Below are 25,362 nucleotides of genomic sequence, written 5' to 3' on the forward strand. Positions count from 1 at the left end.
ACAGAAACTCAGTTGATAAAGCAGCAGGAAGGTGTGAGAGGATGGACTCCAATTTTGAAAGAAATTCTGTGGGTAAAATGCAAGCAGCATGTGATGCTATAGAGGAGTCATGAAAGGAAGCATCAACTGATGTGGCAAACTTCACTGTTGTTTTATTTTGAGAAATTGCCACAGCCACCCCAGCCTTCGACACCCTCACCCTAATCCATCAGCAGCTGTCAGTGCCAAGACAAGACCCTCCACCAGCAGAAAGATTACAACTTGCTGAAAGCTCAGATGGTAGTCAGCATTTCTTATCAATGAAGTATTTTTAAATTAAGGTATGTATTTTTTAGACATACTGCTGTTGTAGACTTCATAGACTACACTATAAACATAACTTTGATAGGCACTGGGAAACCAAAAAACTAATTTGACTCTCTATTGCCACATTCACTTTATTGCAGTGGTCTGGAACCAAACCTGCAGTATCTCCAAGGTACTCCTGTCTGTTCTCACTCATATGTGGAATCTAAAAAATGCAAACTCAGAGAGTAGAATAGTGTTTGCCAGAGGCTGGGGGGTGGGGCAATGGGGCGATGTTGGTCCAAGGGTACAAACTTCAGCAAAAAGATGAGTAACTTCTGTGGCTCTAGGCCATGGGCAGCATGGTGACTATGTGATTAACAATACAGTAGCTTCTACTGTATTGAAAGTTAGAAGAGTGGATCACCACAAAAGTTATCATCATGAAAATGGTAATTATGTGAGGGGATGGAGCTGTCAACCAACCTTCTAGTGGTAATCATTTCTCAAAAGGTACATGTATCAAACCATCACGCTGTACAGCTTAAACCTACACATTATCTAGGTCAATACCAGTAAAGCTAGTGAAACACATTATTTTACATGTATTAAACTGAAGCATTTTTGGAGTTACAGTACCACAGGTCTTCAAAAGTGTTTTGCCCCCATCTTGTCATTAGGCACGCAGACTTGCTTCTCATTTCTCTTATGTTGTTATGTGAGACCACTGCAGGAAATGGAGGTGTGTAGCCTGTGCACAATAATTCTTGTGGTGGCAGGATTTATCCCTTACTCTTCGCTACGACAAACCACAGTAATAATTCCTAACTTTCCCGACGTCCAACTAGGAAATCAATCACAAATAAAAGTAACTTTATTTTGAATATACGAATTTTGAATTACTAAAAGCATTATCAACTAAAAGTTTGCTGACATGTTGGAGATTATCTGATTTTTAATCTAGTAACTAGTTGCAGTGTACACAGTATTTTTGACATTACAATAAAGTCTCTTCCAATCATCAGTAAGCCTTTCCAATCCTCAGTGAGCATGTATTAGGCACCTATTATAATCTGTGCATTGTGCTGTCTCTCTTGAATATAGCTCACAGAGTAACAGACAAAACATAAGTTTCTCCTAATTTCTCATAAATACGGAGGAACAAATTTCCAAGACTGCGTGTGAGTGTGTGTGTAAAATGGAATATTATCCAACCATAAAAAGGAAGTTCTGACAAATGCTACAACATGATGAATCTTGAAAACATGCTGAGTAAAGTAAACCAGACAAAAGACTCACTTTTGTATGATTTCATGTATATGAATGTCCAGAATGGACAGATTCATTGAGGCCACATAGAGGTGGTGAGGGGCTGAAGGGAGTGAGAGGTAGGGAGCTGTTGTTTAACAGCACAGACTTCCTGTGGGGAAGATAAGAAAGCCCCAGGACTTGCTGGTGGTGACGGTCACATACCATGAGTATACTTAATACCACTGAATCATGCAATTAAAAATAGGTTAAAAGGTCATTTTTAAGTTACATAAATTTTACCAGAATGAACATATTTTAATTCTAGGTTTTTTACAAGAAATTGACAAACTAACCCCAAAATTTATTTCTAGAACTACAAAGTAACTACAATAAAACCCAAAGCAATCTTGAGAACACTGAGCAAGTTGGAGAAACTTTAACTTCCTTGAAGGCTGAGGGGAAAGCTGGGGTAATACAGCTAACAACAAGGACTGGTAAGTCCATGGAAGACAGCAGAGAGCTCGGAAAGACAGCAGAGAGCTCGGAAATACCGACACACGGTGGCTACATTTTCAACAAAGACCTCAAAGTAATTCAATGGAGAAAATAAAGTCTGTAACAAATGGCGTTAGAATTCATAACAGAAAATAAGAAAGAGAACCTTGACCACTGCACTCCATGCCACCAAATTTATTTTGAGCTAGATCCTAGGCTGAAGTATAAAAGCTAACACTTCATATAAGGCTTTTAGTGGAAAACAGAATATCTTTAGAACTCGTGGCACGGCTTTCTTGAGTAACAGAAAGCAATATCTAGGAGAAAACTTATAAACAGACCACATCAAAATTAAAAGCTTCTGCTCATCAGAAGATATAAAGAAGATGGATAGGCAAGCCACAAACCGGGGGAAAATATGTGTAAAACATACATCTGATGATGGACCAGTATCAACAATAAAAAGATAAGACACCCAGATAATGGAATACTATTCAGCAATAAAAAGAAATGGGCGATCAAACCACAAAAAAGATGGAAGAAACCAACATTCACATTGCTGAGTGAGAGGGGCCCATGTGTGAAAGCTACATGCTACACAATTTCAGTTATAGGACATTCTGGAAAAGGCAAAACAGTAAACAGATCAGTGGGTGCCAGGGGGCAGAAGGAAGGAGCAGCAGAAGCAAAGGATTTTGAAGACAGTGAAACTTCTGTAGAATATTAGAATAGTAGAGATAGGTCATCATACTCTTGCTGAAACCCACTGAATACACTGCACCAAGAATGAACCCTAACATAAGCTAGGACTTTAGTTAATATGTCAACACTGGTTTATCAACTGTAACAAATATACCCCACTAATGCAAGATGATAAGAGAGAGCAGAAACTCTACTTTTCCACTCAATTTTTCTGTAAACCTAAAAACACTCAAAAAACCAAAGTCTGTTAAAGATTTATTTTTTAAGCAATACAAAAAAAAAAAAAAAGACAAACCAACTTTTTTTTTAATGGGGGCAAAAAGATTTGTCCAGATACTTCACAAAGGAAATACATATAAATGGTGTAAGCACGTAGAAAGGTGCTTAATGGAGACACCTGGATGACTTAGTCGGTTAAGCATCTGCCTTCAGCTCAGGTCATGATCTCAGGGTCCTGGGATCCAGCCTCATGTCGGGTTCCCTGCTCAGCAGGGGGTCTACTTCTCCCTCTGCCTTTGCCACTCGCCCTGCTTGTGCTTGCTTTCTCTCTCAAATAAATAAAATCTTTAAAAAAAGAAAAGAAAAAGAAAGAAAAGCGAAAAGAAAAGAAAAAAGAAAAAAAAGAAAAAGAAACAGGAAGGCAGGCACCTAATGTCCTCAGTCTTCAGGGAAATACACATGGAAATTACGATACCATTACTCACCCACCAGAATGGCTAAAGAGGCTGACAACAGCATAGATTGGTGAGGATGTATTTGGAATTCTCAACATTATTGGTTGTTGTACAAAATGGGTACAATCACTTTGGGAAAAAGTCCAGCAGCTTTTTGTATAAAACTAAATTTGTATATACTTACCTTATCTGTCACACAATTCCACTCCTGGGTATTTACCTGAGAGAAAACTGTAAATCCACAAAAAGACTTGCACTCAAATATTCATGGCAGTTTTATTCCTGATAGCCCAAAACTGGAAACAGCTCAAGGATGAATGCTGCTGTACAAGGGAGTATTCTTCCGCAATAAAAGGAACAAATTAGTAAAAAACATGACATTGGGTGGATCTCAAAAATATGCAAGTTTCTAGAAGCCTGGCACAAAAAGAGTAAAAATTTTATGACACCATTTATATGAAATTCTAGAATGGGGAAAACAAATCCAATGTGAAAAAAAATCAAATCCTTGGTTTTCTCTAGGAGGTAGATGTGGAAACTGACCAGGAACTGATACAGGAACTTTCTGGGTTTGACAGTAATGCTCTATATCATTTTTTTTTTTTAAGATTTTATTTATTTATTTGAGAGAGGAGAGGGAGAGACAGCAAGAGTGGGGGGTGGGGAGCGGCAGAAGGAGAGGAAGAAGCAGGCTCCCCACTGAGGAGGGACCCTGGGATCATGACTCGAGCCAAAGGCAGCCGCTCAACAGACTGAGCCACCCAGGTGCCCCAGCAATGTTCTAGATCTTGATAGGGGATAGGGCTACACAGGTGGAAGCATTTGTCAAAACTCAAGAGAATGTACACTTAAGATTTGTGCATTTTGGTTTGTATATTTAGTATTTAAATTTTACATTAAACACATAGAAACTAATATTGACATTCAGTTAATGATGTGTGTGCTTATGTATTTGGAAGAAAGTGTATTAAGGTCACCAATTCACTTAGAAATGCACCAAAAATCGGATGGAAAAAGGATGAATAGAGAGACAGATAGATGGATAGAGGGATAGATACACAGAGACATACAAAGCAAGTATAGTAAATTGGTTGTTAGGTATATGGATTTATACTATAAATAAGATACTTATTTTTACATAATGAAATATTGGGACCAATAGTTTAAATAACTAGAATCTAAATAGTTTAAATCTTAACATGATAACCCTGCAGTTGTTGTCCTGTTAAGATTTAACATGACATGTTAAATGTTGGATGTTAAACATTTAACAGTATGTTGTTAAATGTTATGACCTGCAGTATGACCAGAATTTGTACTTTCACAAACATGGAGACAAATTGAGAAAGATAAAACCATTTGCTGAATTAAAACAAGAGTTTACTAACTGAAATTTTAAAACTTGAAAAACAAACCAAACCAAATCAAGAAACAGATGAAATTATGTAACAAACCAGACCGGCCCTATGGTCAGGCTTCCCGCCCTACTTTAATAATGTCTTTTGGAATCCATTCTGTGTCTTTAATTCTTGGTATGCTCTCATCTTCGTCAATGAAGATTAAAAAAAAAAAAAAAAAAAGACTTCTCAGCCATCATGTGCCAGGCTTCCTTTACCTATCTGATAATACATTAGCTCTATTCCAAAAGCACTACTGATTCCTTTGGGACCCTCTTTGGATTTTTTGTCAAATCATTCATCAAAAAACCATTCAGCACTTACTCTGTGTTCTGTTCTCAGGAGGCTTACAGTGTGGAGTGGGACGCAGGGCTAGGAACCACTATTGTGCTCGGGATGAGCTGCTGAACAGGAGACAGGGCAGGGGCAAGCAGTGGTTTCTGAGACAGGAAGGCTTCCTGAAACCTGCCTTCCACTGAGTCTGGAACAATGAGCTGGTGTTAAGATACATGGAATGCAGAAAGAGCCACAGAGAAATTCTCAGTACGTCACCCCAGTAATCATTCATTTCTACTGTGCACCACACACCAGACTTCTTGCACTTATTATGTAAACTTCCACCCTCTCTTTGAGATTTAAACATACTACCTCCTCAGCACCATGCCACACACTTTTTTTAAATCACCATGAGGGCAGCCCCAGTGGCGCAGCGGTTTAGCGCCGCCTGCAGCCCAGGGTGTGATCCTGGAGACCCTGGGATCGAGTCCCACATCGGGCTCCCTGCGTGGAGCCTGCTTCTCCCTCTGCCTGTGTCTCTGTCTCTCTCTCTAGCTGTGTCTCAATGAATAAATAAATAAAATCTTTAAAAATAAATAAATAAATCACCATGAAAAAAGGATGGAGGTATATAAATGGTACATAGCATCCTATAGTCTACTCACATCAGTTAAAGGACATTAGGGGGAAAAAAAAAAGAAAAGGACACCTAGATTCCTCTCTGGGTGATCAAATGACTAACCCCAGAAAAACAGGCCCAGGCAAGGCTGCCCATGTCCATGCATGTGTACAGAATCACGCAGGTTCAAGTGCACAGGCTGCTCCAGGACCAAAATCACACAGCCCACAGACATATGCTGGGAGGTGTCCCACCTGGCTGCACGATGGTGGTTCCCCGCAATCAGGCAGGCACCTCCTCTTGGATCACTCTTCTGTCCCTGCTGAAAAAAATCACAAAGGACCTCCACACTGCTTGAGTTAAAGTCTCCATTTATTTTTATTATTTTTATTATTTTTTTTTTACAAAAATCCAACATAAGACTATTGTGCTCATGAACTGGAAAAGGGGGTGGGATGGATGGACATGGCATGGACATCGGAGAGCTTCCCCCTGCAAAATATCCTCATTTCAAACCAGGAGCTCCCTAAGCACACATGCAGGCAGCTACTGAAGAGACTACTCCCCATCCACCCAGATAGGACCCCACCGACTGTGCGCCGGCCTCGGCATGAGGAGCCATCCACACCAGATGGAGAACTGCTGCCAGGGGCGCAGAAGCTCAGAACGGCCTGATGAGCACCTCAGGGAGGCCCTCACTTGGGTGAACGCCCCTCTCAGTGAGGAGCAAACTGGCTAGCTGGGGACAAGGATGTCCTGGGCCCTGGGAGCAAAGACTAGGCAATGAGGTGTTACCTGCGGACAGCTGGGGAAACCCATGTGAATCTGCAGAGCTGTTTTTCATGTTCCATATCAGTCACAGTTATGTGGTATAGATGACATCTGTGTTTCCCAACAGGACAGATCGGCATCAAGGGCATTCGCAGCATGGAGCTGCGCCTCACCCTGATCCACCTTGCCAAACACAGCCGCTCTCCAGGAGCACCTAACCAAGCAACTGTAAAAGGTCTGATTGCCCAGCCCCTTGCTACTGAGAGTGTCCCTGAGGAACATGGCCAGTGTCCGCCAGAGCCTGCTGTTGGGAGTCCTCAGGTTACTGTCCTGTTAGGTCCAAATACTGCATATGCTTTGTTTGAGGCTCTGATGTTGTAACCCTTTCTGCAGTAGACTTTGATGTCACCCATCATCTCAGACCACTCGGCTACTCCTGCATCTACCAATGGCATTCAGGGACCCAACAACTCAGCTCCACTATCGGGGGTCCCAACACAGACTGCTCTTTTCTCTCACCAGGTCCCACTGAAAGTCAGTTTATGAGTTTCTCACATTAAAATAAACAAGATAAAAATAGCAGCCACATATATAGCTCAAAACACCACACTCTTTGGCTCCCCGGAGGGAAGAAGGCTACCGCTAAAAAGAATAAAGTCAGGAGTCTAGGAAAGGGTAGTTAGAAAGTTAGGATGCAGGGAGTCTGGACTCCTTTGCTGGGCTGCTGAGAAGCAGAATTGGATTTCCTGGGTAGCTGCCTCTGTAGGAGAGTGACAAGAAAATGCCAGTGGGAACCTCTGGAGGACACAGGTCCTAGGAGCAGCCCCGGTCTTATCTGCCCATTAAGGAGAGGTCCCTTCAGTCCAGCTGGCCCTCGAACCGGACAGAGTCTGGCTTCAAAATGATACTTGAAGAGCCCCGCTGGTAAAGACAGGTCAGAGGAAAATGTGCCCCCAAGAAATAGAAGCACAGGGTGTCAAGGTCTGGGGAAGACGGAACTGGCTTAAGGCATGTACATGACCAGGACAGACCTGAGCTTTTGTCCAGCTGCGGGAAACCACCTGTATTCAACTTCACTGCAAGAAAGTGGGGTCCAGGAGAATGGTAGAAGTCATGGGCTAAACCCCTGCCAGATGCCACTAACACCCTCTTCAGTTCCCCTACTGCCTCCACCACCAAAATAAAAATAAAAATAAAAATAGCTTATTTTCCATTTCAGCCAGGGAACAGAAATGTAAACCCAGAGTGGAAAGTGGTAACATGGGTATGAACGCCTGTAACATCTCAGGCTGGACTGGAGCTCAACATAACAAATTGTATCTTCCTACCGTGCTGGCACACACCAAATTTCGAGGGGTCCTGGAACCAACCTGGCATTAGAGGATCTAAAAACTACAGGTAACACGGGGTACAGGTCCAGACAAAGGAGAAGGGAAGGTGAATTTCACCAAGGTATTTATCCCAAGGCAGGTGCCTTGCTCTAAGACTTCCCGGCCAGCCGGGTAGGGGTCCTCAAAGGGTGCTTGCTCCTTCTACGCCAGAGATTAGGCCAACCTGCAAAGCACTTCAGATCACAGCCAAAAGTGCAGGCTGCCAGTTCTCTTCTCTTACACAAGAGAGAACTTTCAGGAAAGCCTGAAGCCAAAGTACAACATGTGTTTTAAAAGGAGGACCAAACAAAAAAGCCACCTGGGAGCACTGTCTTCAGGTCTTGCTCCTTCCTCATTCTTCTCTTTCAAATAGGAGAGAATGGGAGCGCTGGGACAGGTTCTGGGACAGCACGAACTAGTGATGAATCCTCAAAAACACTGAATCCAGCACGGGGAAGCCCCCTTCTTCCCAAAAGTGCAGGTCCTCCTCATGGACTCAAGCAACAGGAGGATGCGAGTTCCAGATCGCTAGGTGGCAGCAGATGGAGGAAGGAACAAACCAACAGGGCTTCTCTCGTCCAGGGCCCCAGAGGAGGGCCAAGCCGGGCTTTTTTTGTTTCTGCACACAGATGCCCTGGGGAATACGGAGATGATCTTTAAGGATGCGCCAGATATCATAAGGCCAGGATCCATCTCCACCAATGTACAGAACATCAGAAGACTTGGTGGGTCCCTCACTTTGTAAAACAGGCAGAAATTTCAAACTCCCCCCAAATATATATATTTATACGTATATGTATATGTATGTGAGAGTGTGTGTGCATATATGTACATATATGTATATGTATATATACACACACATCTATAAATAAGCCTCAAATGGCAAATCTGAAACTTTCTCCTTTTAAATAATAATAATAGTTGTTACTGAATTTAAAAACCACAAACCAGCTGTCCTGGGCTTATGAACTGCGTGAGTGACTCTCTGGAGTCCCCATGGTCCTCAGTGTAAGCTATCAGTGCCCTGTATAGGGAACCCCTGTGTCCTCTGACCAGGGTTCCAGGCCCAGTGTGGCCGACTTTAAGAGAAAGAAGGCTATTTCCTTTCCATTCTTTCCGCTGCCTCTCCCCATAAAGGGTTTGGGCCACCCACCCAGCGGATGTCCCTGAGGTCCTTCAATGTCTAGGAACCTTAGGAGCCATCTCCCCAACTCTGCTCATCCTCTCCCCAAAACTTGCAATGCCCCTAGATGAACTTGAAGCACTTGGTCTTGTCGTGGGGCAGGCGGGTCTTGAAGAGCACAGAGTCCACCCTGAATTGAGTGTACAGTAGGGGCATATAGCCATACACCTTGACAAAAAAGTTGATACATTTGTGCCGCTCGTGAAAGTGGGAATCATCGTGTGACAGGGCCTGAGGGCATCCCGGGCATCGGAAAGTCCAACGAGAGGTCACCTGGGAATAGAGAAGAGAGAGCGCAGTGAGAATGGCAGCTACCAGGATGGATGGAAATCCTGCAGCCTAAATAATCCAATGCTTCCATTTTCCTGGTGAACGCACTGACCCCAGGTGGCCACGTTCACCAGAGAACCAAAGCCTTGGCTCCCTTCCCCCACGTACATAGCCATATTGTTGGAAAGGGTGCTCTTTCCGAATAACCTAACCTGTAGAGAGCAAAACGTTTAGTATTACTTGTCTCAGTAGCTCAACCTCTAGTATTTACCTGGGTTGCACAGCAAGATGTACATATAAAGTTGTTCATTTCATCAATGTTTTTCACAGCAAAATACTGGAAAAGTACCCATAAAAAGGGACTAGTTAAATAAGTTAAATAATTATGAAATACTACACATCCACTAAAAAATATATTTAGAAAAATTTTATCTGAAGACATGGGAAAGTGGTTGTATTATAGCCATAGTAGTTTTGATGACACTGATGAAATTTCAAGCAATTAGAAGAGTAAAAGAGTAATATCACAGCTTCACTATCAGCAATGTGACAGACCAAATAACATAAAAACTCCCTTAGCACAGAATACCTGAGAATGCAGGACGAACTATATAAATTATCTCTTTAAATGTAACTATATAAATTATCTCTTTAAATGTATGGCCAAGCTTGTAATGAAAGAAAGGAAATGAAATTTAAGGACAGAAATTAAATCATCAAAGGCCAAAATAATGAAAAGCCTGAATCCAATGAGATAGCCAGGAACTTTGGTTTTTAAAAGGCTTGGGAGGCAAGAGCCACAAAACATTACTGCAGATTTTTTTAAAACACCAGGACCCAATTAATGGAAGGCTGCACAGATTGGAGGCAGCTCCATAGAAAGCAGTCTTTTTCCCCATCTTAGCTCTAAGCGAAAGAGGAAACATCACCTCCAAGAATGTAGAACCACACACTGGCCCTCACCCACATGAGGCTAGAGTTTATGTTACCTGTGTGTCCTGAAAAGCACCAAGATGCTAATTTAGCTTAAACAGGTCTCAAGTAGGTATTGACTGAGGGTATATGGCAGATGCAAATGCAAATCCTCTCGGGTATAAACTCAGGCCTCCTAGAAATGCCATAACTAAAATCCCAAAGACTATGATTTCACAATCAAAAGTCACAAAAAAGGGAATGAGCCACATGAGGGAGACTCTATAGAAATAAATAACAGAATCAGACCCCAAAGGCCTGCAGTATCACAGGATTATCAGATGTGACTAGCACAGTAGGGTATACATGCACTGAAATTTTGAAAGATTACTTAAAGTGTGATAGAGAAAGAAGGGACTCGAAAAGAACCAAACAGAACAGGAATGAAAGGCATACTGAATGGATGGGTGTGAAGAAAATTAGTGATGAAAAGTATACTTAAAATTATTACCCACAATAGAAAATATTGACCAAAAGCTTTAAAAAATATGAAAGCAAGATTGAGAGATATGGAGACAAGATACTGTATGATTCCATTTAGATGAAGTTCAAAAAGAGGCAAAACTGATCCTTCAAGAGAAAAAAGACATGGACTCGCTGCCATTCTGCTGGCTGAGCTCTGCGGCCTGCTCTGAGCTGCGCCTCCCACCTACAGGAACCCAGCTTCACCTGGGCCCACCCTGCCCCGCCCCGCCCCGCCGCCAGTGACAATGGTGTGCAAGTGGGATTACTGAACATGGAGAAAGACGCTCAACCTCTGTAATAACCAGGCAAATGTAAAATTAAAAAATGGGATACAGTTTATACCCACCAAACAGGCAAAAATGGAAGTGTGACAGTACCAAACGTTAGTAAAGGTGTGTCAAAAAGGCAACTGTTATACAGTGCTGGTGTGTGTACACATTGGTATGTCTATTTTGAAGAAAGTTTGGTATTAACAAGTATAATTGAAGGTACATGTACCCCATGACCTAGCAAGAGAGGAATGGATAGAGGGAGGGAAGGTGATACAAGACATCTACGCTATTTATAATGTTTAAATTTTTATTTTTTTTTTGAAGGTTTTTATGTATTTACTCATGAAAGACACACAGAGGGGCAGAGACATAGGCAGAGGGAGAAGCAGGCTCCCAAGGGGAAGTCTGATGGGGGACTTGATCCCAGGACCCTGAGACCACTCCCTGAGCTGAAGGCAGATGCTCAACCACTGAACCACCCAGGTGCCTATTTTTATTTTATTTTTTTAAGTAGGCTCCACACCCAGCTTGGAACACAATGAGGGGCTTGAACTCATGACAATAAGATCAAGAGTTGGATGCTTAACAGACTGAGCCACCCAGGTAACTCAGTTTCTTTTAAAAAACTAGGAAAATATATCATCTGAAATAGGGTAAAATGTCAATATTTGGCAAAACTGCTGGGTATGCATGTTTGTTATAGTCTTCCCTTTTTTTTTAATATTCTTCCCTTTTAAAAAACATTTCACTCATATGTTATAGATCAGTAGTAGCAAATGTTTCATATATAAGTACTTCATATTTGTATAGACATATATAATTCTTTAAGTATGTACCTGTCTTTCATGTAAAAAAAAGGAAGTCTAACATTTTCAGTACCCATAATCCCATCATCTCATCCTGCATCTTCCTTCCATAGAAACTGCTATCTTGAATTTTGTTTTAAAAATTCCCTTCCCCTCCCCCCTTTAAAAAAGTGGTTTTAAGATACCACCTCACACCAGTGAAAATTAACAAGGCAGGAAACAACAAATGTTGGAAAGGATGCGGAGAAAAGGGAACCCTCATACACTGTTGGTGGGAATGTGAACTGGTGCAGCCACTCTGGAAAACTGTGTGGAGGTTCCTCAAAGAGTTAAAAATAGATCTGCCCTACGACCAGCAATTGCACTGTTGGGGATTTACCCCAAAGATACAAATGCAATGAAACGCCGGGACACCTGCACCCCGATGTTTATAGCAGCAATGGCCACGATAGCCAAACTGTGGAAGGAGCCTCGGTGTCCAACGAAAGATGAATGGATAAAGAAGATGTGGTTTATGTATACAATGGAATATTACTCAGCTATTAGAAATGACAAATACCCACCATTTGCTTCAACGTGGATGGAACTGGAGGGTATTATGCTGAGTGAAGTAAGTCAGTCGGAGAAGGACAAACATTATATGTTCTCATTCATTTGGGGAATATAAATAATAGTGAAAGGGAATATAAGGGAAGGGAGAAGAAATGTGTGGGAAATATCAGAAAGGGAGACAGAACGTAAAGACTGCTAACTCTGGGAAACGAACTAGGGGTGGTAGAAGGGGAGGAGGGTGGGAGGTGGGAGTGAATGGGTGACAGGCACTGGGGGTTATTCTGTATGTTATAAATTGAACACCAATAAAAAATAAATTAAAAAAAAATAAAAAAATAAAAAAATAGAAAAAGTGGTTTTACCACATGTGTATTTATCCAAATGATTGGCATTTTTTTAGACTTTATGTAAGTGAAATCAAACCATAAGCATTCTTCTACAGTTAGCTTTTTAAAAACTCACTATATGTGAGCTTAGTCATCAACTGATATTTGCAGCTACAGTTCATTAATTTTCTCTACCCCAATGTCTTAAAAATGCCCCCTTCCATAACTTTTCCAAGTTTTAGGTTTTGCCCTTTTGTATGTAAATCATTAATCACTCTGGAAGTGAGTCTGCATATGGTGTAAGATAGGAACACAATTTCATTTTTTCCTAACAATTTGCATTACACACAGAGTTCACACTCATACCTCAGTGGTCTGCAGTGCTGGTTCTGTACATCCATATATACTTTTATTTCTATCTATCTGCTCTTTCTCTTATTTGGAAATTCTTTACTCTGAGTATTAATTCTTTGTCATTTATAGGCTTTGTAAATACCCCAGTGTGTGGCTTGTTTTTTCTTTTTTTTTTTTTTTTAATTTTTATTTATTTATGATAGTCACACAGGGAGAGAGAGAGGCAGAGACATAGGCAGAGGGAGAAGCAGGCTCCATGCACCGGGAGCCCGATGTGGGACTCGATCCCGGGTCTCCAGGATCGCGCCCTGGGCCAAAGGCAGGCGCCAAACCGCTGCGCCACCCAGGGATCCCCCGGCTTGTTTTTTCATATACTGAATTTTGTTGAACAAAGTTTTTCATTTTAATGTATTCAAACCAATCTTTTCCTCTATATTTTGTACTTTCTACTTCTTAAAATTCCTTAATTTCTTTTTCATACAGATAACCAATTATCCCAGCACACATCTGTAAATGGCATCTTTATCATATGTTGAGTTTCCCTATATGCACAGATCTGTGTCTGGACTCCACTTTGTGCTACTGGTTTGCCTGCCAATCCCTGTGCCAATATCGCATTTTCTGAGTTCTAACAAGGCAAGTACACATCTTCCTCACTAGTGCCTTGGCTATTCTTTTGCCTTTCCTTTGCTTTACGAATTTGAGAAGGCTGTCAAGTTCCACACCAAACCAAATTAAACCAAATAAGACATCCTAATAGGATTTTGATTAGAGTTACCTTGAAATTTTAGATTTGGGGAGAACTGCTATCCTGATGATACAAGCTCCTCATCGCGAAAACAGACATGGTCTCTATTTCCATTTGTTTAGTGGATCACCTCACTTTATATCGATTTGAATGGGAATCTTCTAAAGCTTCATCATTAAGTATTATGTTTGCTATAATGTTCATGTTTTTAATAAAGTCTAGAAATTTCTAAATTGCCTGTCGCTTATCCTCTCTATTCTTCCTTTCTTGGTTCTGTGTTGGACCTTCTTATATCCTCCATGTCTCTTAACCTCTTTCTTATTTTCTATCTCTGCGTGTCTCTGAAATTCTTTCTCAGAAACTTTTTATATTTTTCTCCTAGCTGATTAACTTTCTCTTCAGCTAAGTCTGATCTTTCTATCCCACTCACAGAAATTTTCATTTTAGTAATTCTAATTTTCATTTCAGTAATTCTAATTTTCATTTCCTTAGTTCTAGTTAGGTTTTTCAAATCCACTTGGTCTTTTTTCTTAGCAATTTGTAGCTTTTTGTGTTTTCAATTCCTTAGTTTTTATCTTTAGTCATTTAAAACCTACTTAATTATAGTCTGGCCAATTGGTTTGATTATTTGGGATTCTTGGAGAGCTAACCTGTTTGTCAAATCTGTTAACTTTGCTCAAGGTCACTTGTTCCTTCATGTGGCTAGTACTTTCGGATTTCAAGCTCATCGGCAGTGAGGCTTTACCTGTGGGTGTTCTGTGTGCCTGAGGTGAGGAATGTCTCTTAATAGGCAGGTTTTGGTCTTATTCTGTCAAATAGTCAAAAGATATCAATGGCTAGGTTTAATTTTCATACAGCATGAGTCTCCAAACCTATGAAAGCTCAGATTATTTAAAATTCTCAATCTATTCTTTTTCCCCATTTTAACCTCCAAAATACAGGTTAAAATCAACAAGTTGCCTGCCATCTTCCTGGGACAACAGGTAGGAGATCTCAGTTCCAGTTTTTTGCCTTTAATAGGCCCAAAGCTTCTTCACCCTTTTTCACATGAGTGATAAAACACAAGCCTCTAGAAGATAAGCTATCAGCATCCCTCCCAAGGAAGCACCAGTGACACCCTACATTTGCCACTCTAATTTTTAGTTCTCTCTTCCTTTCTGGCAATTCTCTTACTTCACAAGCCCAACTATACACTGAAAAAAAAAGTTTGCTATGTGAACACTAAAAACATGGTATTTTTTAGGTTGCCTAGTCCACAATATTGCCAGAACCAGAAAATTTACTGTTAACTTTAAAAGTAGACTACAAAAAAAAGTACATGTTTAAAAAAAAAAAAATAAAGAAGCTACCACCAGACATGGAACCAGAGAACCCAAAAGAAACATGCCAAAAGGCCTGAGTAATTTCTATATCTTTCTGAATATATCTGTCATTTCCCAAATAATTAAAAATTATTATTACTATTATAAATTGAGGGAAAAAATCAAGACTGAATGGCCCATCCCATAATTTTTAACTAAAAAGTAAACATCACATATAGCCTATAACAGCCGTCACAACCCGAGTCTCCAGAGGTGAAAAAGTGGTGAGCACCGGTCAGTGCTCCAAGGGCAGCTCACCACACAGCCAGAAGTCTCAGGGAGACAGGACTTCAACAGTACTGGGCTCTGTGAAGGAACCCACCAGTCTTCCCACTTCTCCCTCTCACTCCCACCAGGGCTCCCTACTTCTCCAGTTCCCACAGGACTCTTGTGGTTTAGAGGGAGCAATGAGTTACCACTCTTCCCACCACCCTCCCTGTCAAGAATGTGTCAAGAGAAGAATATTATCAAACTGTGTCTATGTATGGGATTCTACTTGGTTCTACACCTAAAAATCTTTCTCCTCATCCCAGATGCCAGCATCCAACCACAGGGGAAAAGTCCATAACCCTGCAAATTATTTCATCTGACACAAAAAGATATTTATACTGCTTTCACTAAAGCAGTGTTTTCTTTTTTTTTTTTTTTAAGATTTTATTTATTTATTCATGAGAGACACAGAGAGAGAGAGTGTATGCCAGGCACATAAGTAATACTATGAAAGATATTTACTCAAAAACAAAAATCACAAGTGCCCTCAGAATTCTAAAAAATTGAGTTCTGTCTTTGAGTCAGTGATCAGATTTGACCAGAATATAATAATTTCATACTTAGTGCACAGAAAGTGTAGTTCTAGGTCATCATTGTAGGTTTAGACAAGTGAAAGCTCTTCTGGTAGGGACTGAGGCCTGGTAAAGACTTTGCAACAGTTAATACTTGAGAATCTCTTTGTCGGTTCAAACTAATAGTATCTACGACTATGATTTGTCAGTATTTATATTATAGATTTATACCTGATGTCCTTAGGGTTAATAAGCTAATGGTTAAGATCTTATTGCCATTATTGTTAAAAGGCATATTATTTAATTTTATAAAATAATTTTACCTTCATGTATATCAGTGCCATGAGTTAATAATAATTGGGTGGATATTTTATTCTTCTTATATTTTGAAGGTAAGTTATAGATTAAGTAACCACCAGCCTATGCTAATGATACTCAAATCATATCTTTATTTTTATTTTTTTTAAAGACTTTATTTATTCATAGAGACGCAGAGAGAGAGGGAGGCAGAGACACAGGGAGAGGGAGAAGCAGGCACCATGCAGGGAGCCTGACATGGGACTCGATCCAGGGTTTCCAGGATCACGCCCTGGGCTGCAGGCAGCGTAAACCACTGCGCCACCGGGGCTGCCCTCAAATCATATCTTTAGTGGTAGTAGAGTGGTAAACAGAGGACCTTGGGTGCATGCAACAGAGAGAGAGAGAGAGAAAGGCAATCTGGGGGCCTTATGCATCCATTTATACCTAATCAAACCTTTTCCTAAGTATAGTCCAGCATTAACTCCCGATTACTCCATAGTTTTTCCTATTCCTGGGCCTTCTGCTAAAGCCTCACAAAAGAAAAATAAGTAGCAAAATATGAACTTTTTTTAAACTGTGGATAATAATTGTTACAATTATTTATATAGAAGTGTAATAATGTGTTTCCCAGGTTCAGGGATAGATGTTAAAATAAATAAATATAAAACGAAAATATTTGTTCTCATTTTACATGATGTTAAATGAAAAGCACACTTCGTTACAAACTTTAAGGTAGGGAGATAGTGGTCTTAGAAAGAAATTAATGATCAGTGCAATTTTCTTTTATTTTTTTCTTATGTGGCCAGGGATTAAACTTCATCCAAGATGTATGCTTCTATTTATACTTCCCTAGTAGATCTGAAGACATTATCCATGAAAATGTAAAGTAATCTGAGTGATTAGGTCCCTAATAATATCACCAGTCACCTGAAGCATTCACAGACATGATGATTTTTTCATCCTTATTAAAGCGTGTTTGTCTACCATATTATTAGGCCAAACTGTCTCTTCAGTGTAGAGAGTGGGACAGAAATAATTTGCACGTTATCCATGATCCTTACCAAATGAAACTTGACAAATGAGTATTCTCTGTGAATTTTCTCAACCTTATGGGAATATAAGCAGCATTTGATTCAAGAGTAAGATGACTTTTTTAAATCAAAAGCTCAGTAGAGGCGCCTGGATGGCTCAGTCGGTTAAATATCTGCCTCTTGATTTGAGCTCAGGTCTTCATCTTAAAGTGGTGAGTTCAAGCCTTGCACTGGACCCCATGCTGAGTGTGGAGCTTACTTAAAAAAAAAAAAATCAAAAGCTCAATAAATTAAGAATGTCTTCAAATTCTGAGTCCAGTTATATACTTGATAATATAGAATCAGTTTGAACTAAATATTTTAACTAATTTTACTTAACTTTAATAGTGCCAGATATTTATACTATTTTATGTTGTAAAATAGTCATTCTTTTTTTTTTTTGCTATAAATACTTCAGATTTTTACTATCCTTTTCCTTGTTATGACTGAGAAGATATGACTCATGTGATGAGCAGTGTTCTTTCAAAAATGTTAATATCTTCACAAAATTGACTAGAGAACAGGGAGTTAATTTCTTATTGGTTTGAATAATGTTATCTTTCAAGAAGGAGAAAGATCTAGACTATAAATAGGCTTCATTCAGAATAAAGGATTTCAAAATAGGCATTTAGAAGATGGGTGGCTTAGGTAATAAAGAGGGAGGAAGCATAAGTAAACATCTTAATTCTCTGGTAAAAGAGGTTCTCAACATCTATTAAAGGATTTTCCTATTACTGTGCATGACACTAATACTTCTCATAGACTAAATTACCTGGAATGTTCCCATATAAAATATAATCCATTATATTGGCTAAGTAAATGTTTAAACTTCATTTTATAAGATAGCTCCTGTATCATCCTTCTTAATTTCCTTTCTTTGTATGTTTTATTATGTAATATAGTTTTTTATAACATATATGTACAAAAATATATAAATGTATTTTATAAATACATTGGTGTTGCAGTTTCAAAATTTTTTTACTGATGGGTCACATGATTAGAAAACACTGCTTTAGGGCAGCCCCAGTGGCAGGCAGCACCAGTGGCTCAGCAGTTTAGCGCCACCTTCAGCCTAGGACCTGATCCTGGAGACCCGGGTTCAAGTCCCACGTTGGGCTCCTTGCGTGGAGTCCGCTTCTCCCTCTGCCTGTGTCTCTGCCTCTCTCTCTCTCTCTCTCTCTCTCTCTGTGTGTCTCTCATGAATAAATAAAATCTTTAAAAAAAATAAAGTACTAATGAACATAAATAATACTTTAAGATGTAGCAACAAAAGTAATATGATATGAAAATATCTATGAGTTCTACTGGTGACAAATCACAGTTACTGCAAATACTCTTAGGAACTGACACATGTTTCCTAACTGATGGGAATGCTAAATCCCAGTTAGGATATTAACAAAAATTAAAGATAGAACATTTTTCCCATCGATGTTCCAAACCCCCTGAGTTCTGTCCATTTATGCCTTAGTAGTGAAGAGTCCATATATTAACAACTCAAAGAAAAATTAACCCAAAGACAATTACAGATGAGGACTCTGAGGTAGGGTGAGCTTCAATCCACACTACTGCAACATAAGTGAATTAAATATACATGCACCCCCCAATCCAATAAGTACTGGGACCCTCACCTTGATGGGGGGTTTCCGAGTGATGTGGGAGACAAGGAAGTTCATGGCAATGTCCTCACAGTTGATGTATTCATCCACCATATCTCGGATAGCTTGGGGCATCACGTAAGAATACAGGTAGGCATAATACTGTTGGGAGTAGAAAAAGAATCACATAGTCTGTTAGAGGCCAAAATTCTTTGGCTTTCAGCCAAAATATACATGAATCTAGGGGCTGTTGGGAAGCATGGGGGGGTGGGGAGGAGGTTGGGTGTGACAATCACCAATGGAATCACTACTCCCTTTATTTAGGAAGTTGGGGCCAGGAATGCTATCCTATAAGGCAGATCTTCTGCAATAAAGAATCCTCCCATCCAAATTGCCATTATCACCCGCTTTTGAGGTCCTTCGTACCTCAGTGATTTTACAATAATATAATGATTTATCAAATTAGGTCGGACAGTGGTTTAGTTGAACAGCATTCTATCTGTGACAATGGCAATAAGAGATGAATAAGGGGGAAAACTGGTTATAGAGCCATAAAACATCCAATCCCTCAGTTCTTCCACTTATGGATTCTAGAATCTGATCACTTCTTAATCATTGCCAATGGCTACTCCCTGCTCCAAGCCACCATCATCTCTTGCCTGGATTATTCATATAGTTTCTTAAACAGTTTCCCTGCTCTGATATTTTCTCTCCTCCTGTCCATTCTATGCACAGCTGAGTGATCATATTCAAACATAAGTCCAATTGAATATGTCACTACAAACCCCTCAATAGCTTTTCATCTCACCCAGAATAAAGGCCTATGTTCTTAAAATGTCCTGAAAAGCCCACAAAATGGTATGCTAAAGCTGGCTCACACCTGTCAATGAATGTCAACTGATAAATTTTCAGGAATTTTATGAGACTGCTTAGGAATTTCATAAGGTTTTATGAAAAATAGCCATTATTAAAAATATAATTATATAAACTTAAAATTAAACAAGTTATATTGATAACCAATGAATACCTAAAGTACACCATTTCTTAGCTTCATTTTACTATTGTTTATTACATTTTACTATTATCTTGAGGTTATTTATGTCTATCATCTATATGGTGAAAATACTACAGAACTTCCCCATCCTTTCCCTACTACAAGTTCAGTGACTCCTGTCTATAACTTGAAATCAACCATGGTAAGAATATTTATGCCACAGAAATGGACAAATGCTATAAACAAGGCACATACTAACTATGATGTGTTGTAATGCTGCTGATGATGAATGATTAGGTGAGGTGCCCAATAAAACTGATTTATATATATTTTATTACCTTAAATAGTTAGAATCTATGTAGTGAAATAACGATCAGAAAATCTTTGTACCACACAGTGGTTTGCTGGTTATCTTGGGGCAAAGAACTTAAAAGATGGTGAACTTAAAAGATGAATTATATTTTTCTTTTATAAAAAGACAGACAATTGCAATTTGTTGATCCCTTAAATGTCCAGTGCTGTCATTAGTATGGTAATGAGAATATATTTACTGAACACAATCCATATACTCAACAAGGGAAAGTACACATAACAAGAAGAATTGCCTTTTTTATAAAAATGGAGAAAGCATCATGAAAAAAATATTTAGAAGTATTTCCACCATCATGTGATTATGATTGATGCCATAAATCAATAAACACCTTCATATTGATACATTTTAAATCATATAAAAACTTTGTAAGCTGTTTTAAAATATTTTAAATGAAGTTTCAATGGATTTAAAACCTACTCTAAGAAAAAGTAACACTTTCTCATTAGTTTGCTGAAAAAAAATTAAATGGCAATAAAGAAGATGATAATTCTCGTCCAATTTGAACACATTTAGTGGATGAGCATCATGACTTAATAAGCACAGCAATACAGAAACAGTGACTAAAATCAATTATCCAAAATGTGTTTAATTTAGAAATAGAGCCCTGACTTACCATAACAGTGTCAAATCAGAATTAAAAATAATATACCTGAAACTAATATAACACTGTATGTTAACTAACTGTAATTAAAACAAGATGTTGGGACACCTGGGTGGCTCAGTGTTTGAGAGCGTCTGTCTTTGGCCAGAGCATGATCTCGGGTCCTGGGATTGAGTCCTGCATCGGGCTTCCCCCTGGAAAGCCTGCTTCTCCCTCTGCCTATGTCTGTCTCTGTGTCTCTCATGAATAAATAAATAAAATCTTTAGAAAAAAAACAAAACAAAACAAAACAAAACTGAAATGTTAGGGGCATTCGAGTGGCTCAATCAGTTAAACGTCTGACTCTTGGTTTCAGCTCCGGCTGTGGTCTCAGAGTCATGAGATCAAGACCCACATTAGGCTCCCTGATGGGTGGGAAGTCTACCTGGGGTTCTCTCTCTCCCTCACCCTGTGTTCCTCCTCCTCTGCACTCTCACCCTCTCTCTCAAATAAATAAATCTTTTTTAAAAACGCTTTAAATAAATAAAGCATATTCAATCATATTGCTTTCACTAAAATTTAAGAATTCAGTGAGAATACTTTGAAACTTTATTTCAGGAGATTCCTGGATGGCTCAGCTGTTTAGCACCTGCCTTCAGCCCAGGGCATGATCCTGGAGTCCTGGGATCAAGTCCCACATCAGGCTTCCTGCATGGAGCCTGCTTCTCCCTCTGCCTGTGTCTCTGCCTCTCTCTCTCTCTCTCTCTGTCTCTCTCTCCCTCTGTCTCTCATGAATAAATAAAATCTTCAAAAAAAAAAAAAAGGAACTTTATTTCACCTTTATCTCAACATTATAAAAATTTCCATAAGTACAGTAGTACATATATAAATTTAATTTATAAATAAGTATACACATCTGTGTGGTACACATTTAAAAATTTTTATTGATAGGTATTTATAATAAAAAAAAAACTTAAAAAAAAAAATTGATCTCTGGATTAAGGATGACCAACTTCATTGCTTTCAAGGACCAAACAAGGTAAGTAAAGTAAATAAGTCACATTTTTTTCAAGATTTTATTCATTTATTTGAGAGAGAGAGAGAGCAAGTGAGTGTGAGCAGAGGGATAAGCAGAGGGGAAGGGAAAGAATCCCAAGCAGACACCATGACAAGTGTGAAGCTCATTGTGGGGCTCGGTCCCAGGACCCTGAGACCATGACCTGAGCCAAGACCAAGAGTCAGATGCTCAACCAACTAAGCCATGCTGGGGCCTCAGTAAGTGACATTTTAAAGAAAAATAAAATGTCGTGAAGCAAGTAAGTGAATACACACCTATCTACAGGGAACAGTGGCTATGCAGCTTAAGCCAATTGGTGCCTGGCAGGAACAATGCCCAAGTCCAACCTGGTCTTCATGTTTACTGAGGTCCAGATGATTCTGTAAAATTCTCTGGTGTTTAAAACTTGGCAGTGTATGGGATAGCACTGGGGGACTAAATAAACATTTCTGTAAACCACAGACTTGAAGGCTGCTACTTTATAACCTTTGCTCTAGTTTTTCAAATGGAAAAAAAAATTCTAAGGTCTACTAAGTAATTTATTTATTACTTGAAAGTGAGGGGATCTGGCTATTGTAACTTTAAAGAATTTGAGAACAGGGAGACTTTTTAGAAGACCAATAAATTCTCAAGGTATGAATAGACAATGCTGAAATTGGTGGCTCTTTCTCAGATGACCAATGTGAAAATAAAGGACTCCTAGTTAGGTATGGTTTCTCAGCCAGATACTTCCTAATTCTACTAGCATCCCCCCATCCTAACCAAAGCTCACACATGTTTAGAAAATAAGCACAAGAGTGAGGTTCAAGAGAGGGACAAGCATAACAACTTCACACATTAAGTTTTAAAAAGAAAAAAAAAAGCTGAAAATGTAATGATTTCTTAGGCTGGTTCAAAATGTCCCTAGTAAGATGACTCTCAAGACTCTGTTTGAGGTGGGTCACAAGATGCCAGCATCTGAAATATGAAATATATAACAAAGACTGGAGAAAATTGGGATGTCAGTTTGAAGTACGAGAGGGACATACAGGGGAGGTTCTGAAATCAATTAGTATATGCGTACAGGCTTCAGGGAACAAACAAGGCTAGAATACAGACACAGAAATTATCAGCCTATAGGAGGTACTCAGCCAAGACCTTGAGATATGAGAGAACATCTAGGGAAGAGACACAAAGTAAGAAGAGCACTAAATACAGAAGCTAGAAGCCTGAGATACTTCTGACATTTATGGGGAAAACCATGTGGTGCATGAGTGTTCCATGAGGGCAATGAAATTGACCAAAATAAGAGAGAGCATGGAGGGGAGATCAGGGGAATGGGCCATGTGCCAATATCTTTGATGACCAGGAAAAAATTGGTAGGAGGCTGCTAGATGGCAGCAAAAAGACAGATGCTATGAGCCTCAAACTAGATTTTATATGAAAGCTGAGAATTGTCTAGAAGTGTCATCGTTAAGCAATAAAAATGGTTTTTTAATACCTTCTCTTCCCCAAAGTACATATCTGGGGAAATAAATAGACTCAATCACTGTCCCTGGAAGAAATACAGGAACAAGGTAAGGGGGAAGCACTGCCTTAGAAAATAGTTGTATTTTAATCAGATCAAGGAGATAGAGGAGGCATTTGTGAAGTGGAGGGTGCAGGCAACTTGACTATCTCAGAAGAGGGATTCTTCAGAGCCCAGAAGAAGTACTTGTGAGGGAAGGTATAGAGCAACATTAGGATATATAATGTGAGTCACATCTGTCACTTTAAATTCTCTAATAGCACATCTTTTTAAAAGATTTTATCAATTTATATGTGAGAAAGACAAAGGAAGCATGAGCAGGGCAGAGGGAGAGAGACAAGCAGACCTCCTACTGAGAGCAGAGCCCAACACAGGACTCGATCCCAGGACCCTGAGATAGACTTGAGCCAAAGTCAGATACTGAACTGAGACACCCAGGTATCCCGACTAGCCACATTTTTAAAAAGAGACACAGTAAAATTAATTAGAATATATTTAACCCAGTGTATCCAAAATAATTGCATTTTAACATATCAAAGTCTGGTGTGCACTTTACACTTAACAACCATCTCAATACTGACCAGTCTCATTTCAAGTACTCAATACCCAAGTGTGGCCAGTGGCTGCTTTACAGAACAGAAAAGATCCAGATGAAAGATGAATCAGGAAAACACACACACAAAAAAAAAAAAATCTTAGCAATAACAATACAGGAGAGAAATACTGACTAGAGGGGTTTGCATTTTGGATATTCAATAAAAATTGGGATGTATGCCATGGTGAAAGCTCCAAGGAATAAACAAAACTTGCCAAACCACAACAGAGGCTCATGCTGGAGTCTGAGATGGTGATGGGTTAGCCTGAGTCAGAAGAGAACCAGCCTTCTGCTGACCAGGCCATATCTGAGATGGCAATGGTAAAACAACAGTATTTTAGCCCAAAGCTCTCAAGTTTACAAAAGAAGAACTAACACCCAAAAAGACAAACTAATTTCCCTAATAGCCTATATGCAATTGTGCAGGGAGCCTTCCCACCTTAACTTTTTATTCCAGAGTTGCTCTGAGCATCTTGTATACAATCTTTAACAATAGAAATAACTTACATCTGACATAAAAGAGACATATAAGAAACATTAGGAGGGCTAACTTTAGGGCAACATTTCACCAACACACAAAGGCTCACTCTTAACCAAGTTCACACCAATCTTACCAACTATTTTCTTACCTTGTGAAAGAAGGCAGCACCTGTCAGCACCATGGACAGCTCACAGGAGTAATTGGAGTTGTAGAGCCAGGACTGGTGAGGGATGTCCCATGCATGGTAACGGCCAGGGAAACCCACAATGCGGTCCCGTGCTTCTCTCCACACCCTCAGAAAACACAAGTAGATGCACACTGAGTGTGAGTACAAAGTTCTAAGATGTTCAGAAACAGTTGAAATTATTGCTTCTATTTTGCAGGCTCTGGCCCCCTTGGGCTATTATTTCTTTTTTCCTCTTAAAAATTTTTAAATAATGTAAATCAATCACAGGCCAAACTGGATAAGAACAAGCAAACAGTGCTACATGTAACTTCTTTAATATCCATCTGCTTGTTGCTCTTCTAACATCTGGCAGCCAGCACTTCTCCAGCCTTTACAGAAAGAATCAGCCAGAATAGGAAAGGAGATAACTAAAGAGTCTCCAAAATGGCATACATACAGCAATCTGCTAAGAAGCAGGAAGAAGATACCAATTTCTAGTTCTATTTATTTTTAATCTTAATTCTCAAAACAGTTTTGATTTTTTTCTGTGCTATTTTCTATTTTTATTTTTCTTCTGAAAAGTTTTGTTTTTAATGAGCACAATAGGATTTGTATATAATTTATGTATATTACATACTTAACTTTTCTCTTACTGGAAGATACACCATAAAAAGAAAAAAGCTTGCAGAACACTGATTTAACCACAGGAGACT

At 39.4% G+C, this 25,362-nt stretch overlaps 1 protein-coding gene across 2 annotated transcripts in view; it reads right to left on the reverse strand.

The window, feature by feature from the left end:
* Positions 1–6,053: 6,053 nt before the first annotated feature.
* Positions 6,054–25,362, reverse strand: part of EXTL3 (exostosin like glycosyltransferase 3) — a 157,511-nt gene continuing 138,202 nt past the window's right edge. For both annotated transcript variants that reach the window (XM_077868675.1, XM_077868674.1), the window contains exons 5-7: positions 24,632–24,776; positions 18,930–19,058; positions 6,054–9,296 (exon numbers count right to left, since the gene is read on the reverse strand). In XM_077868675.1, coding sequence (XP_077724801.1) covers positions 9,087–9,296; positions 18,930–19,058; positions 24,632–24,776 — 484 coding nt within the window. In that variant the 3' untranslated portion in view covers positions 6,054–9,086. The remainder of the gene's footprint in view (positions 9,297–18,929; positions 19,059–24,631; positions 24,777–25,362) is intronic.

The sequence above is a fragment of the Canis aureus genome, chromosome 24, assembly GCF_053574225.1.
Source record: "Canis aureus isolate CA01 chromosome 24, VMU_Caureus_v.1.0, whole genome shotgun sequence".
Taxonomy (NCBI): Eukaryota; Metazoa; Chordata; class Mammalia; order Carnivora; family Canidae; genus Canis; species Canis aureus.